The sequence below is a fragment of the Poecilia reticulata genome, chromosome 11 (assembly GCF_904066995.2).
Source record: "Poecilia reticulata chromosome 11, P_reticulata-male-v2, whole genome shotgun sequence".
Lineage (NCBI taxonomy): Eukaryota > Metazoa > Chordata > Actinopteri > Cyprinodontiformes > Poeciliidae > Poecilia > Poecilia reticulata.
In genome coordinates, this window is record NC_088840.1 from 4,577,450 (window position 1) to 4,593,201 (window position 15,752).

Here is a 15,752-nt window from a genome sequence, read left to right on the forward strand (position 1 = left end):
GAGCAAATTCATTTTTGTAATTCCAATTTGCACAATTTTAAGGTCAGTGGAAACGCAGCTATTGTCGAATACAACAATGATTCTAAACTTCACATGCTTTAGGTTAGTTAGGGTCACCAAAATTATTTCTACTTGCTAAATTCCAGAATAAAGAAAAAGAATGTCAGACGTTTACTTACATTTTCTTAGTTTTTGGGAAAATTGTCTTTTAAACTGGATGGCCCATTATTCCTGACAGAACTGGTGTGACCGAGTCAGGCAGCTATTTAGCTCTGTCCACCCATTTCCTGAGAGACTGAGACCTCGGATTCAAAACATTGACTTTATAGTCCATAACTTACTTGGTTGTATCATTAAAGTCATTGTCCATTTGGAACAGTCATTTGTGCCCAAGCTTTACGTCTGGGCTGATGTCTTTAGATGCTATGTGACGTCCTACAACCAATCGAAACTGAGTTTTTAATGTGGCTTTAGGAGTAATGGCTACTCTCTCACTGACTGACAATCAGCCCATGATGGCAGCAAATAGCACAGTAAAGCAAATAGTAACCTGTAGTAAGAACAGCATGGCGTTTTATGTTTGATCTAATGTTGATAGAGAACAGAACTACTCTTCTTCCTGAACGGTATGATGCCTGAACCTTCCCATGGTGTTTATACCATGGGAAGGTATAAACACCATGTATAATTGTATAATTGCTCGAACAGATGAATTGCCACCATTAGTTATCTGAAAAATTGTACCACAGGATTAACTAGGCTTATGAAAGACCACAATTCTCTTCCTGATCTTTTGATTTGTGATTTTGCCATAATGTGACACAAGGAAGCAGTGTGTTTGAGGTGTCACCTTAAAATATATCAATAGATGTGACTCCAGTTGGCACAACTATTGTGAATTAGAAAATTACAAAAGTCTAATTGTTTTAAGACATAGTTCTGTTATTATTCTGATTTTCCACAAATAGAAATTACTTTGGTAGTCCTAGCCAACTTAAAACAAGAAATGTTTCATAGAATTTAATAGATCTTTTTGACAGAGTATCTAAATATATGGTTCAAACGTTTTGTAGGAACTCATTAGTAATACTTTGAGTAAAAACATACATTTTAAGTTCCTGTGATCTTCTGTTCAGCATGTTAGGCAATGACGACAACAGAATTTAGGCACCCAGAAAGAATAGTTCAATTTAGCTGTTCTTGGTCCTCAGGCAGACCAGTGTTACATATGCAAATGATTCAATTTACAAAGTTCTGGAAAGCTTTGATTTACTACCACAAGTGGATCAAAGAATCACTCCAGCTGTATTTGAATCACAAGTGGAAGGACTCCTCCAAGCACATTCATGTCTACTGACACCTTTATTGGGCAGTTTTGGTCTTTATTTACCCAGTAAACGCATAGAAAGTTGGATTTTTTTTTAGCCTAGCGTCCATACTTAAGTAACCAACCAAACAAGTAAGTAAGTAATCCCCTTTCACAGGTCAGAAACTACAGATTGCTGGCCAAAATACAAAACATCAAAACACAGGAGATAAAACAGAAGAAGAAATAAAACAGCATACAAGAGACAAAAACAAAGTAAAAATTAATAAGAAGCCAAATGAACAAATGTGTCTTCAGCTTCCTTTTAAAAGTAGAGAATCAAGACAACGCTAAATTAAAGTTGCTGCTTGATTTGAGTTATTTGACTGTTAGGAGGAATAATTAACATTTCAGTTTCATCACAACTAACCTGCAGTAAGTCGTCACTGAGCCACTGTTTGACATTACTAATGCAGTTTATCAAAACGGACAACTTGCGGTATTCAGAAGGTAAAGGAGCAATATAGCTGAATATCATCAGCATAGAAATGATAAGACATGTGAAAACTGACTTACTATTGGGCCAAAGGGGAAAAGATGCAAAATAAAGAGTATAGGCTGAAATACTGAGCCCTGAGGTACCCCACACAGCAGGTACTTGGATTCTGACATTATCTGATTTACAGAAAAACTAAATGCTAGGAGATTAACCACTCCAATGAAATGGAGCCTGATAGACCGACTCCATTCCATAGCCTGTTACTCAGCCTTAATCAAGATACTGAAAGTCAAACTCCATGGACCTATTTGATCAACCACAACCTAATGTATGGATTTTTAAAAATACATATTTTATGTTTATATTTTAACTGGATATTAGTGTTGCCTTTTCTACGTCTATTGAGTGAAATTTTGCTCATGGATTTAGTGTAACTGAGAATCTGACAATCAGTCAAGACAGTGACAGAAAGTCACCAGATACATTGCTTCATACTTCATAGAAACATGGCACAGTTTTAGTGTAAAGCAACAGCTCACCACGTTCGGTCTACAGATGTCACAGTGGCTTAGTGTTGGAACCTCTTGGTGTAAGAGGGCAACCACCCACTGTGCAACAATTTCCACAAGAGTAAATCCAGTATACACAACTCAGACACTTTGGTGGAGTGTCTGTAATGTATTGCTATATTTAGGTTCTCCAGATTCTAAACATGTTACGTCCTTGCAAAGTGAATTATTTACATACCCATCACTGGTCTGTGTGTGTACTAAACTATGCCCAAACTGGGTCAGTCCTTCTTGCTTGACCTGATGCTTTAGTGTTGTGTGAAGTAGCCGTGTCTTCATGATGTGGAACAAAAGAATAACTTGGTCTTTAATGCTAATTTTACTATAATTCAGTTTTTGCAACACAAGCATGCAGGCAGAACTGCTATCTGAAACATTTGTTCTCAAGTATACGGACTACAGTATCAAATCTAAAAATCCAGAAGAAGTGAGGCAAAATTAGCATTTTTGTTTTTCCACTCGACATGAATTTAAACACATAATTTACTTTTCCTGTATTGTTTCCATCCAATCAGCTACTTTAAAAGTGAACTACTAGTAAAAAATCTCCAGCTATGCATACTTTGATGGTAATCAGAAGAAAAAAAATTAATAACTGGACTCTACACTGGGGAAAGGGGATCAGACAAGATGAGCTACCAGTTTTTCTTCCTGGGGCATAAGAAACTGCCAATCTCTCAGAGCCTGCGGCGTCTCAGAGACATGCAGAGAGTGCCATTTTGCATCAGATTCACACACGCCAACAACAATCAATGGAGATAACAAATTTTCTTTGAAGAATGTTTATTTATGGAAATAAAATACAGTCACTCAATGGTGTCGAGTTCAATACCATAGTGGAACAGCAATCTTTGAACGGCTATGAACCTGTAGGTATACAGGCTTGCAAAAGTATTCACTTTTTGTCAAAATGTTTTGTTACACAAAGGAAATCTCTTCATGTTCCAAACTACACACCACTTTGGGTTTGTCTATTACACGTAACGAAGCAAAATGTATGAAGTTTAAGCAGTATAAATACTTTGCCAAGACATTGTGCAACAAAAATGTATCTTTCTCTGCTCTTTGTTGGGTGAATTATCAAATATGAGTGTCAAAGCCATATTTGGAAGTTGCTTTCTCAAAAAATATCAATATTATATAGACTGGCTCTATGAAACACACATAAGGCCTGTAAAAGTTTTCTGATTGGATTTTGAGTCTTAGGAAATGAGAACTATAACATTCAAGGTTCTCTGTTGACTTCTGCTGGTTTAACAAGCTGCATTTGCTGCTTCATTCACAGTTTTGTTAGGATTAGTATCCAAAGGAAGTTATCATTAAAAAATTTAGCACATTTAAAAACCTATGAGGTATCACACTGATTTAATACATTTATCTGTGAGACTGACTTCTGAAATCAATTTCAGTAAAAACCTGAAATGGTAGGAATGAAATAACTCTGTCAGATGGAATTCATAAGAGAAGAATAAATAATCTAGAAGAATTATTTAAGGGTGTAAGAGAAAACGGAAGAGCTGTGTAAAAGAAGATCTGTCAGATCATTACAATTTTGGATTTCGGTTATTTATTATCTGGGTGGACTTAGAATTCAAGGTTTGTTTACAGTCATACTATGTCAGATTTAAGCACCTCATTGATAACCAGTATGTTAGTTTAGCTACAGGTAAGGTTGGAAAACTCTGGGAATCCTCAGTCTCAAAGTTATCCCATCAATTTCCTGGAATTTATATGAATTAACAGAAATATATATTTACGATGCCTAAATAACATAAATAGAGCCCATTGCTTACTGCAGGAATATTACAGCCACATGACCTACATGACCTGTCCAGTCCTCCATCACATGAACAGATTATTTCCAGAACCCTCAACTAATGGGGCCTAAACTAGGAGAAGACTAGACTACTATAAAACAGCAATGTTTTTATCACATTATTGGCTAAATATGATTCATTTGGGGCAATACTGATTAGCTTACAAATATTACATGGATTTATGCCTATGACCAAACAAAATGTTTATTTTTAGGTTTACAGGGTTTCCCTCAGAGCATAATAAGCCTGACAGGCAACCAGGCTTTACTTGTCCCTCCACCAGGCTAAGCGTTGTTTGTTTATTATCAATTGAGTTTTTAATACAGCAGTAATATTGACAATATAGACGGGTTAAGCTAGGTTTATAGTTAAGGCACTGAACTGGGAGCATCAACTACACCGTCGCTGAACCTGCTCCATGTTATGATGCCTCAGTTGTTGACTGGTGTTTTTCATAACTTTGTATTTTTGTGTTTTTATGATGTGAAGCACTCTGAACTGCCTTGTTGCTGTAATGTGCTGTACAAATATACTTGATTGATTGATTCAGTCAATTTAACAAATTACATAATTAATTCACAAACACATGCTCTTACAACTCTTACTAATGCATGCGTGAAAAGGAAGAAAGAAGAAGAAAAAAATCTTGTAAAAACCTGTCCCCACTTCACAGAATCAATTTTCATGGCCATATACATTAAAGTTTCTGTTTTGGACTATTTCTAAAATTCCCCCAGCATAATCTTTAATCGAACGTTTCCGCCTGTTACAAACAGCGCCAAGAAACAGTCCGGTAAAAAGTAGATCTTCTGTATCCGAGTGGCGAATGAGTGAAGCCCTTTTCTCCCCAGCTCTCTCATGCTGCCATAATGACCGAGAACATGCACCCTGCATTAGCAGTGAAATCAAAGGACCCATTGCAGGGCTTGTCGTATCTGGAAAAAGGGAATCTGTCAGGTGTTTTAGCTGGAGTCTGCCTGCATTAGCGCTGCCCTCCACTTCACCCCTGCAATCCAGCGGGAGCTGCTGCGAAGGAGACAGAGCTCTGCAAACACCGCACAGCAGTCCCATCCCCGCTGAGCAGCGCTCCGCTAATTGTCTAAATGCAAAGTGTGCCTCTGAAGCTGCTCCTCTCACAGTTCACTCGCGGGTTCAGGTTAACCTTATCTGCAGGTCGAATCGGGACTCGGGTCACGGCCGCTGACAGATTCGGGGTTGTAGGTGTGTTTTAACCTCCACCTCATGGTGAGCCGAGTCAAAGTGTGTTTACCCAGCGGTATAGCATTATCAATGCTAAGCATTGCTTCGATGGCATAAATGTCTGTCTTTGTTCTCATAGGGGCAAAAACTGATAGGTAAACACGCTGATGAGATGGAAACATTATCAGGTTGTTTTTGTACCTACACCTTTGCAGGGGAAAAGTATTTGTTTTTTTTCTTTACTAGTTCATGTTGTTTATGTAATGCAAACGCAGCTGGAATCCTGCTGTGGACTATCCAATTAAGAAGCACAAAACATGGAGCCTTACGTGTTGGAATTCACTTATAGGGTTCAAACTGGGCCACAACTCCTAAACAACAAAAAAACTTTTTTTATTTATTTTAGCTAAAAGACAACTTTTTGCTTGTAAAAAGAAGCACTGCTAAGACTGTGATGATACATAATGCATTTTTTTTACCTCAAGTTTGTGCAAGTGTTTACTATTTTCTGAGTCAGCAGTTGAGGAACACAAGTCATGCAGCACAGGAAAGTGCTTTTCTGGCAACTGAAGCTGGTCAAGGTTTCCAGTCGTAATTTTTAAAAAAAACATAACCACAAATAGACTTTTCTTTTACTATTTTTCTTTATGGTTATTATGAATGTAGCTGCAGCACTCGCTGTTCGGGGGAGAAAAAGAAAGCTGAGCAATAACTGACATTGCCACCTGGTAGGGAGATTCTCCTTCAACAAATTTAAAAAATACACTTAAATGTTAATGTTTTGTAGCAGTTTGAGCAAATCCTATTCTGTTAATTTTCACATCCAGAAAAATGGAAATGAAAGCCAAAAATCTCTTGCGTATCTGACATGTATTTCAATGGCAAACAACAGAAAGCAGATTTAGGTAACTAACACTTCAGTTTATCTGATACTGTCACCATAACAAATTTTGCTTGGCGATAAATTGCCCCAGAAGTTATTGCAATAAACAATAATATTGGTGTTCTGAAACCACTTTCAATCAAAATGATGGTAAACGCACGATAAATCAAGAACACATTCTCAAAGATCAATACACTTTAAGTTCCAATGAACATTTAATACTGAAACTGGGAGTCATTTTAAATATCAAAAATAAACAAAACAACTGAAACAACAAAATAAATGAATTATGAAGTCTCTGTAAAGACAATTATCCTTCAAAAAATGAGGTTAGTTGAGACCAAAGCACCAGACTGAAGACTTTTGCTATCCAGTTTTTGGTAGAAAGAGAGAAAACAGAAAAGCAACAAATCATGCAAATGAAAATTGAACTTGTTTTGATTTGACATGTGATTATTGCAACAGGCCTCAGCATATATAATTTAAGGTCCAATTTAACAGCGATCCAATATATGTTTTTTTAGACATGTCAAAAATTTATATGCAACTCAGAAACTACACTAGGCAGACACTATGTACTGGAAAAATGTATTTCCACTTAAATGCTTCCAGTGGCTCCAACTGAATGGCAGCCTGACCTATTTTCTGATTCAAAGTTAGCTAATAATTACCAGTCCACTTGGCAACCACCATAGACTGTAAGCATGGAACTGCCAGCCAACAACAGTCAGATGATTATTAAGCTTTAAAAATGGGAAAGGAAAACACCAACATGACAACAGTGGTAATTTATTGAGTCATGACAGCAGAAAGTAAATTTTACACCCTTCATCCCTTTGTACACACATTTGCCCACTCAGCACATTTTTAGACAACAGCATAACAGCAGCATTAAAACACAGAAACGTCCATAATCTGAACTATAAAGGTCTGTTTCTTATTCAACCTTAGGATCAGAAGCTCATAATCAGTTTCTGATTATGACCAATCAGAAGCTGTTCACTGATGATGCTATGATGCAAAATGAAAAAAAATAAATAAAAAACATGCATTATCATAGTTTGCTAGCACGAATAAAACTGTATCTGAGTGGTCCACATGTTCCTTACATAGTGTACTACATAATGTTTAGATGGTCTGTGTGAGCCTTCTTCAATATATTTTAGACAAAGCTAATGAAGACCAGCAGAAATACAGAAACATTAGAACGGTTATCTGTGTCAGCAATGCGCAACAGAAGGTCTGAATCTTCCATTTACTAGGAATTAAAAATTTGTTTCATCAAACAGGCTGCAGCAGATACACAATTCCCTGGAAAATTGAGAGGAAGAGGAGGCGACAGGACAGATGAGTAAGAGGTATGAGTAAGTATATGCAGTAGAAACTAAGAGGTAGAGGTATGAGTGAGCAGTGGTTATTTAAACTTTTTTTATTCCCTAAACAGCTCAGACAAACTGCAAACTTTGAGCTATTTTTCTCTTCAATGTTGGATTAGTTGTCTGTTTAAAGATTTATTTAAAGTCTACCATTCAAAGTGTGTGAATAAAACACAAAAAGAAATGTCAGAAATATGATGTGAAGTCTCCAAATACTGCAACAACAAATGGCCGATTAATCAACATTTCAGGAGCTGTTGAAGGTTCACTAAAAACTAAAGGCAGACACTAGGGAGGCAAGGGTCGTGACAAAGTTTCCATTTTTTAAATATTTATTTTCCAAGCTCATATTTTTAGATTGTTTTTTTGTCTATTTACGTAACATTCTCAAGGTTAGGCACAAGATATCTACCTCCAATAGGAGCATCAAAGTCTGGAGGCCTGAAGGAAAGACAAGCTGTGGAATGGCATGCAAGTTTTGGATAAGTAATAACTTTAGGACAAAAAACAAGTTATAGTGTAATTTCATTACAGATTTTTATTTTTTTCAGCTAACATAACAAGGAAAAATTATGAAAATTGAAACACATTTTCTAATTCAGGTCCTCCTCAATGGTTACTCAAATTTCCCATCATGCCTTTCTTATAGATTGAGGTAAAGTAAGATGCCAACAGAAAGTTTCGGGGAGGGGGGTGGGGTTCATACATGGCATACATATACAGCCAGCTGAAAGACTTCTGTTTGTAAAATTTTAAAGTTACATTTGGAAAGCTACAATTAGCATATCTGTTAAGCAGCAGCCTGCAGGCCAGCTGCCCCTGCAAACAGTTAATTACAAAAAGAAAGAAAACATTCTGGGGAAAAAAGCACTTACTACTATATTTTGTGTTCATTCCATACCTTTTGTATAATAGCAGATATCATTATCATATATGTTCCATTACTTTTGTCAGAAAAGCAACAGAATCATTTCTTGCAATCTTTAGAATTTTTTTGTAGATTGCTATTAATACTTCAAGGTGTTTAGTAGGAGATTTTTCCCCCCAGAATTTGATTCAGGTGAAGCAAAAACTTTAGAGTTCTGGGTGGAACATATTTACAGAAGGGCTTTTTTTTCCATCTTAAATCCAAAATGTATATATTGTTCATATAGATGTTTCAGACTGTATGTGCAAATCAATGATTAATTGATTGCTAAATTAGTTGACAATAACCAATTAATCTGATTAATCATTTCATCCCAAATGACGAACTGAATTTAAGGTTATCTTAAATGCAAAGTGTATATATTTTTGTAGTCTCAGCTACATTACTGCTCTGACTGTGTGTCAATGGCATGTTTTAAGTCTATATACTCAAGTTAACGATTAATCGATTACTAGGTCGATTAATCACTTTTAATCCGATTGTTTCAGCTCCAAATGACAGTCAGTATATATTCTTAGCAGAACTGAGCGCTTACTGTTGTTGATCTAATGTAATCTTTTCTGCTTTAGACACTGATTGTAGGCATGCAACTGAGATGAATGCAGGTGACCTACAGCTGCCTGAATGCCTCCCCACACACATACACACATATGCAGAGATGCTGCTCTGCTGAAACACAGCATGCCACGCTCTCTGCACAGACACGGCTTCAGGCACTTATTTCACAAAGTCAGCAAATGGACGTTCTTTTAGCCACATTACATCTCGCGGGTCTTATTGTCACAATCGGAAAGCGTGCCTCGCCGCATTTACTTTATTTTGAGTTAGTGCGAAAAAAAAAACTACAGCAACCTTATTTAGCAGTTAGGGGAAGAAGGCATGCAGCGGGTCAGGTCCTGTTTTTATTTATTTCCTCCAACAACAGCAAGATTAGTGGAGAAAAGCTTTTTTTTGGTCATAAATGAACATCAGTGGTTGACACGGGGGATATAAATGTTATTTACAGGCCTGCATGGAGGAAGGAATTAATTTAATGCACCTTATGCTGCACTGTTTTTTTTTCATACCTGAAAGCTCTTCATTAGTATGCTGCGGAGGTTTTTTTTTCTTTTTTTTTGCTCTCTCTTCTTTCAGTTTAAGATTTTTTTCCTCCAGCTCCATGTGCCTGCTGCCGACTCTATGAGGCTTGTCACAGAGCAGAGATACGCCGCAAGTGGGAGAGGGGATCTCAGAACGGCACCGAACTTATCAAAGCAGCATGCTTCGTCCCCGAGCTCCCAACACAATGCCCTGCTTCACTTTTCTCAATCCTCCTCTTCTTTTTTTTTTTTTTTTTTTCTTGAATGGAAGAAAAAAAATTACCCCAGGACTCCAGTCCTGGGGTAATCTCACTTTTGCTTATTTGCACACAAGTTAGCAGAGTAACCGGGCCACCGTCCCCTCCTACCCCTCCTGTTTCTTGCATCCCCAGCCAATTGCATAATCAAGGCCAGAACTCATCAGCGAGATGGCAGGAGAAGAAGCTCTATTAAGCCGCATCGTGTTCCATCTGCTGTGTAAGAGAGCGATAACGGTATTTACAGTTTTTTGGCCAAATTTCTGACTTCTGCTTACTTTAGGAAATGTCATGGATTAATTTCGACGCCGCGTCCAACTGAAGTGTTTGCCCTGAACATCCCCCCCCTACCCAAACCTCCAGTGGGAACAACAACTTTATTGAAAGGGAAACGTGAAGAACATGTGTCACGGATAACATTTTAAATTTAAAAAGGCAATGACTTCTCTCCTTTTCTTTTCTTCACTTGTTCTGGATCAGACTTGCTCCCTGGTATTTGATCTTTTTTTTTTCTTGTTCTGGAGGCTTGTCAGCAGTTGTTGGATACTGTTTTTTCAACACCGTTTCTGTCAGAGGATAATTTGAGCTTTTAGCAAAAACATACATATTAAAACCCAGATTTGAATAACAAATACCGATGTGATTTGATGTAGTTTTCTGGGTGAAATCAATCTACTTTTACTCTAAATTAATCAGCTACTGAAAGATGCATTACCCATAGTTTGTCATTTGGAACAAGACTCCCATCTGCAACTTATACACACACAGTCATTAGAGGCGTTATTGCAGCATGCACCCAAACAGAGAAGAGAGACATTCCTTTGAAATCTGGAGCAGCTTCATGTAATGCTTTTCAGATTTTTTCAATTTATCTGTATTTCTATACACTTTTATATGTATTCCTGGCTGATTATCTTTTTTATTATCATGGAAAAAATGTTCATTATAAGAATGAGTCATCCTGTGAGCAATTTTTCCTCTGTTGGTTCCAGTAAATGCAGAGTTCACACACCTATCAAGTATTTGACTTTCTCCTCAGTTTGTTATGAGTTCTATAGGAGTTTAATAATGATCTGTTCATGTCGTCCTGTCGTCCTCCAAGCAGAGAAACATGTAAAACACAGGACACCAGCACTCTCCTGCTCCAGTTCTGCAACTACTCTATGTAACTGTTGTAGTGAAGCAGCATATGTCCTAATGGGCACATGTTATTTTAGAAAAAGTAATTGTTTTCATAGGACTTTGACTGTGTACAGCAACAAACGCCACAAAATATGATAAACAATAGATTGTACAGTTAATTTCTAATGAAATGTCCCCGTTTCAAAACCTAATTATAGTGCAATACAGCTGGTTGATGCAAACCTTTGTAAGATGTGAAAAGTTCTCTATAAACTACATTTTTCTCTGATTTATGTGTTAAATAAAACTTTTCACTGATGTTTAATAGACATTCTGATTGTTTGTTGCTTATTTGAATGGGAACACTTGTTTAGTATAGATAATACCAAGCACTATAACATTTACAGCCTTAGCTGCACATCCCCAGACGGACAGTAGACTTTAAAAAATATTGAAGCAAGTTTATTAGAAATATATCCACCAAAAAATAAAAATACAATTTTATCGATTGGAATTATTTAATGTTTTCACTAAGAGTAAGCATTCATGTTTATTCAAAATTTTTAATCAAGGTTTCTTTTTTAATCGTTGTTATTAAATTACACAGATGCTGTGACTGGATATTTGTATCCAATATATATCTATTTTAAATTAAATTTATAAAAAGAAATAAAAACTCTGCAGCTGCCGTTTGAATCCTGCTTATTTTGATGTCAGAGAACGTGAACAACAGTTTTCACTGGCCGTGCCACAGCGGTACTCCCCACTCCTCTACCTGTTTCTACACAGTGTTAGTTAACTGGGCGAAGTAAAGAAATTATCCTATTTTCTCTTTGAAAAAAAAAAAGAAGAAAACAAAAACAATAACTTCCTTTTCAAGATCCTGCAGCTTTGGAACCATCGTTGACAACAAGCTGCAAGGCGGCATTGTGAAAAAACAAAATCTTACCAGGTATTTTTGGTCTAGTTTCTTGCACAAATATCTGACACTTGAAATGAGACAAAACTAACTTACAGTAACTTTTCATCAAGATACAGGAGCTTGTTGAGAACAATTCCTTAATATTAATGGAAAAAGTACTAGTTTCAGTAGATTATGTCACTTATAATAAGACACTTTTCCAATGATATAAGTGAAATAATCTGCCAATGGAGCTTGAACTTTTTCATCAATATATAAGGAATTATTGACTAAAGTCAAGCTCCTGTGTCTTGCTGGAAAGTTACAAATAAGTTATTTTTGTCTTGTTCCAAGTTCACCAAGATATCTGCAATAGGAACTAAACCAAAAAAACTTGATAAGCTTTGTGTTTTTGCAGTGAGCTGAAGATTTGCTACAATACATTCAACACAACAGGCGCCTTTAGTTTAGAACTATATCTGTATTTAGCTGCTGTTTGTGAAGTGCTGTTTAAATCTTTCATCACTTTTACATTATTTATTTATTTATTTATTTAAACTACAGTGTTGTTTAAAACAACCTGCTGGATTTCTGACTCACTTTGAATTAAACCTCATCACTTGGAACTTCAGAATTGCTCTTTGCAAATATGTATAAATGGAGTGAGTACAGCAGGAACAGATAATAAACAGAATGACCCTCAAAGTATCCATGTGTGTTACCTCACTCATTGTGTGTGTCTTTGTATCAATGTGAAAAGAATAAAACATTTGATATGGGTGAAATTGTCAACCAATAGTGAAGAGCGTTATGTGATATTATTATAGTAGCAACAGTGATACTTTTTAAAAAATTTATAATAAAAGGTTACATCAAGTTATAAATAGTCAATCACTACAATTTATCACAGTTTTGCTATTTTTATGTGATCATTTTGTATTAGACAGTTTTTTAAAATAACCTTTTCCCAATCTGGAAGCATTTTCTGCGCAAAAAGATGTAAAAAGTTTATTCTGCGATACCAAAAATGGATCAAACTAATGACTGAAGTTATGATGATGTTTTTATATTCGCAGTCACGTACTGGAGAACAGTGCTATTTTTATTTCTTTATTTTTAGTGATTATTCTTTTCACACACCTACATTTAGAAAAAAAATTGATAAGCATTGTATGTGTAAAATATACAAACATTTAGCATTTTAACATCTAGATAATGGTATGGACACCCAAGAAGTCTCCATGAGTCAGTTTCGAGGATCTACACTGCAAAACACAAAGTCTTTTAAAGTATTTTTGTCTAGTTACTAGTGCAAATGTCTCCTTACATTTGAAATAACACAAAACTGACTTACAAGCAAGAAATAGAAGCTTATTGTAAGTCAATAATTCCTGAATCTATATTAAAAAAATTATTTGTTACACTTACAGCAAGACATTTTTCCCATGTTACAAGCAAAAGAAAATCTACCAGTTTAACTAGTACTTTTTCATCACTATGGAAGAATTATTGACTTAGAACAAGCTCCTATATCTTACTGAAAAGTTACTTGTACGTTAGTTTTGTCAAAGATATTTGCAGTAGAAACTCAACAAAAACAGATTTTTTGATAAGATTTTGTGTTTTTGTGGTGTACAACTGAACTTCCAAGAGGTTTTGACTAAAAGGTTTATCACATGTGAACTGAATAATGCTGCTTCATCTCTGAACAGTGTGATGCACTTCTTTTATTGCTTTACTTCACAATGTTCTCTGTACTCCTTCGACAAAGCGAACGGGGCTTTCTCTTTGGCAGCTCTCTGACATTTCACACGACAGCTCATCAATTAATCGCAATAATGAACAAGATCATAAGAGAGATCATCGGCTACAGATGCCAGGCGAACATCCATATGGCTCGGGTCTGAAGGATCAGGCAAGGGAACGTGGCGATAAGTCATTCTGTTTGTGACTCCAGAAACTAAACAACATTAAATTCAAATTACGCCCGACTTTCCCGGGGAACCCTTTTATGGACCCCCAGAGGTCTCCATGTGTGAGAACTGGAGGAGACACAGCTGTCAGAATAATAACGGCGACAGGAGGCGTGTAGGGGGGGGATTTCAGAGACTTAATTACAGTGCAACAAGACTGCTGACAGACTACAACTCCTTCTTCTGTCGCTCCCAGAGCCACCAGCGGCCTGCTAGTCTCGATAAAGCCCACGAGTGGTACTTGAGGATCCACTTAGGTGATGTAACAGCCCACTGCAATGCGAGGGGTTCCACGAGGGCCTTTTGTCAAGAAATGATTGCAAATTTTCAACAGCTCAGAATCAGAGGGGCCGGGAATGTGGATTGAATAGAGTATCTGTGAACATAACTACAGCTGCTGCTTCTCTCATAAATGCATGAATGTCCTGTCTGACTTCAGATAAAAAGGGAAAAACACATAGCTTTAAATAAGAGGATTTTTTTTCCAACATCTTCCAAGACAGCATGGAGAAAAACGTGGCACTATATACTTTATATATATATATATTATATTAAAGTACTTTTCAAGACTAAAAACAGTCATTTTTAGTGAGTGGAAGAAACTTTTAGATAGCATCTCAAAATACAAGTATTCAGCCATGGTCTTTTTATGGAAACAAAACATATCATATTCCTTGTACTCCTCCAAACTAGGAACCCCTGGAAAAAACTAAATAGACCGAAAAAACACGTTCAATTTGTGTCACATTGTTTAACTTTCATCATTAGAATAAACAACAACCTCTATAAAGGCTACTAAAGTAGTAATTCAAATCTTTGTGTAGTAATTTCTTCAGCTTTTTCACCTTTAGCCACGACGCTTAATTACCGAGCTGTGTAAGGGAGACCAAGCAGAACATTCTTGGAATACCTCTACGTATGGATTTTTTTATTTTTATTAATATTTTATTTTATATTATTTTTAAACACAACGATTTGGCCCCTTAAAGAGCGTTAAAAATGAACCCTGTGATAACAGCACAGACGGTTTTCCCCCCGATAAGCTGCTAACCCCCTTGGTCCCTTACCTTGCTCCAGCAGCCGCAGGGAGTGCTGAAAAGAGGGGTCCAACGAGTCCTTCTCCGCCTGAAGCTCCGGTAAGTACTTCTCGCTCTCCATCTCGTCCACGGCTCTTCACGCTCCGAGTCAAACGGACAGCAGGTTAAAACACGACGGAAACAAAAGTTGCTCCAGGCTCCAAAGCAGAAACAAGAAGGAAGGGAAACAAATAATGGCTCCAAAGTTGAATTTATGTGAAGCGAACCCGTCAGCGCTCGCGCTAGAAGAGCATTTTCTTTCTTTCTTTTTTTTTCAGTCTCCGCGTGCGGCACGCGCTCTCGTTCTCTTCCAAACCCAAAAATGATCAGTTTTAACCGGCAGCAGCGGGTGTTACTCCATCAAAGTGTTGCTCAGACGCCACAGCCCAGTGACACAACATCACAGCGCTCCTCGCCTCTGTAGGTCCACGAGCTCTTTGAAGCTGCCTGTGTTGTGTCCGCAGCTGAAGTGAGGCGGAGGCGGCAACACGCAGCCTGTGGAAAAGGGGCGGAGCCACGCCGGGAGCTGTCCGCGGTGCTGTTCGGAGGCATTAGCATCTTATTATCAGTCACTCAACAAGCCCAGCCAGAAAGTCTCGGAAGGGGTCAATGCTGGTCAAGGAAGCTCGAGTCTCTTTTCTTTACGTTGCCTGTTTGCTTACCTTATCATATAAAGTGCCTTACGAAATTATTCATACCCTTTAACTTTTTGAGCATTTTTGCTATAACAACCACAATCCTCAAAATATTTTTGGGGGGTTTAATG

The 15,752-nt window shown here is 37.1% G+C and overlaps 1 protein-coding gene across 2 annotated transcripts in view; it reads right to left on the reverse strand.

The window, feature by feature from the left end:
• Positions 1–15,467, reverse strand: part of khdrbs3 (KH domain containing, RNA binding, signal transduction associated 3) — a 157,910-nt gene extending 142,443 nt beyond the window's left edge. For both annotated transcript variants that reach the window (XM_081612273.1, XM_008421354.3), the window contains exon 1: positions 14,978–15,467. In XM_081612273.1, the coding sequence (XP_081468399.1) occupies positions 14,978–15,068 (91 nt within the window). In that variant the 5' untranslated portion in view covers positions 15,069–15,467. The remainder of the gene's footprint in view (positions 1–14,977) is intronic.
• Between the last annotated feature and the right edge of the window lie 285 nt (positions 15,468–15,752).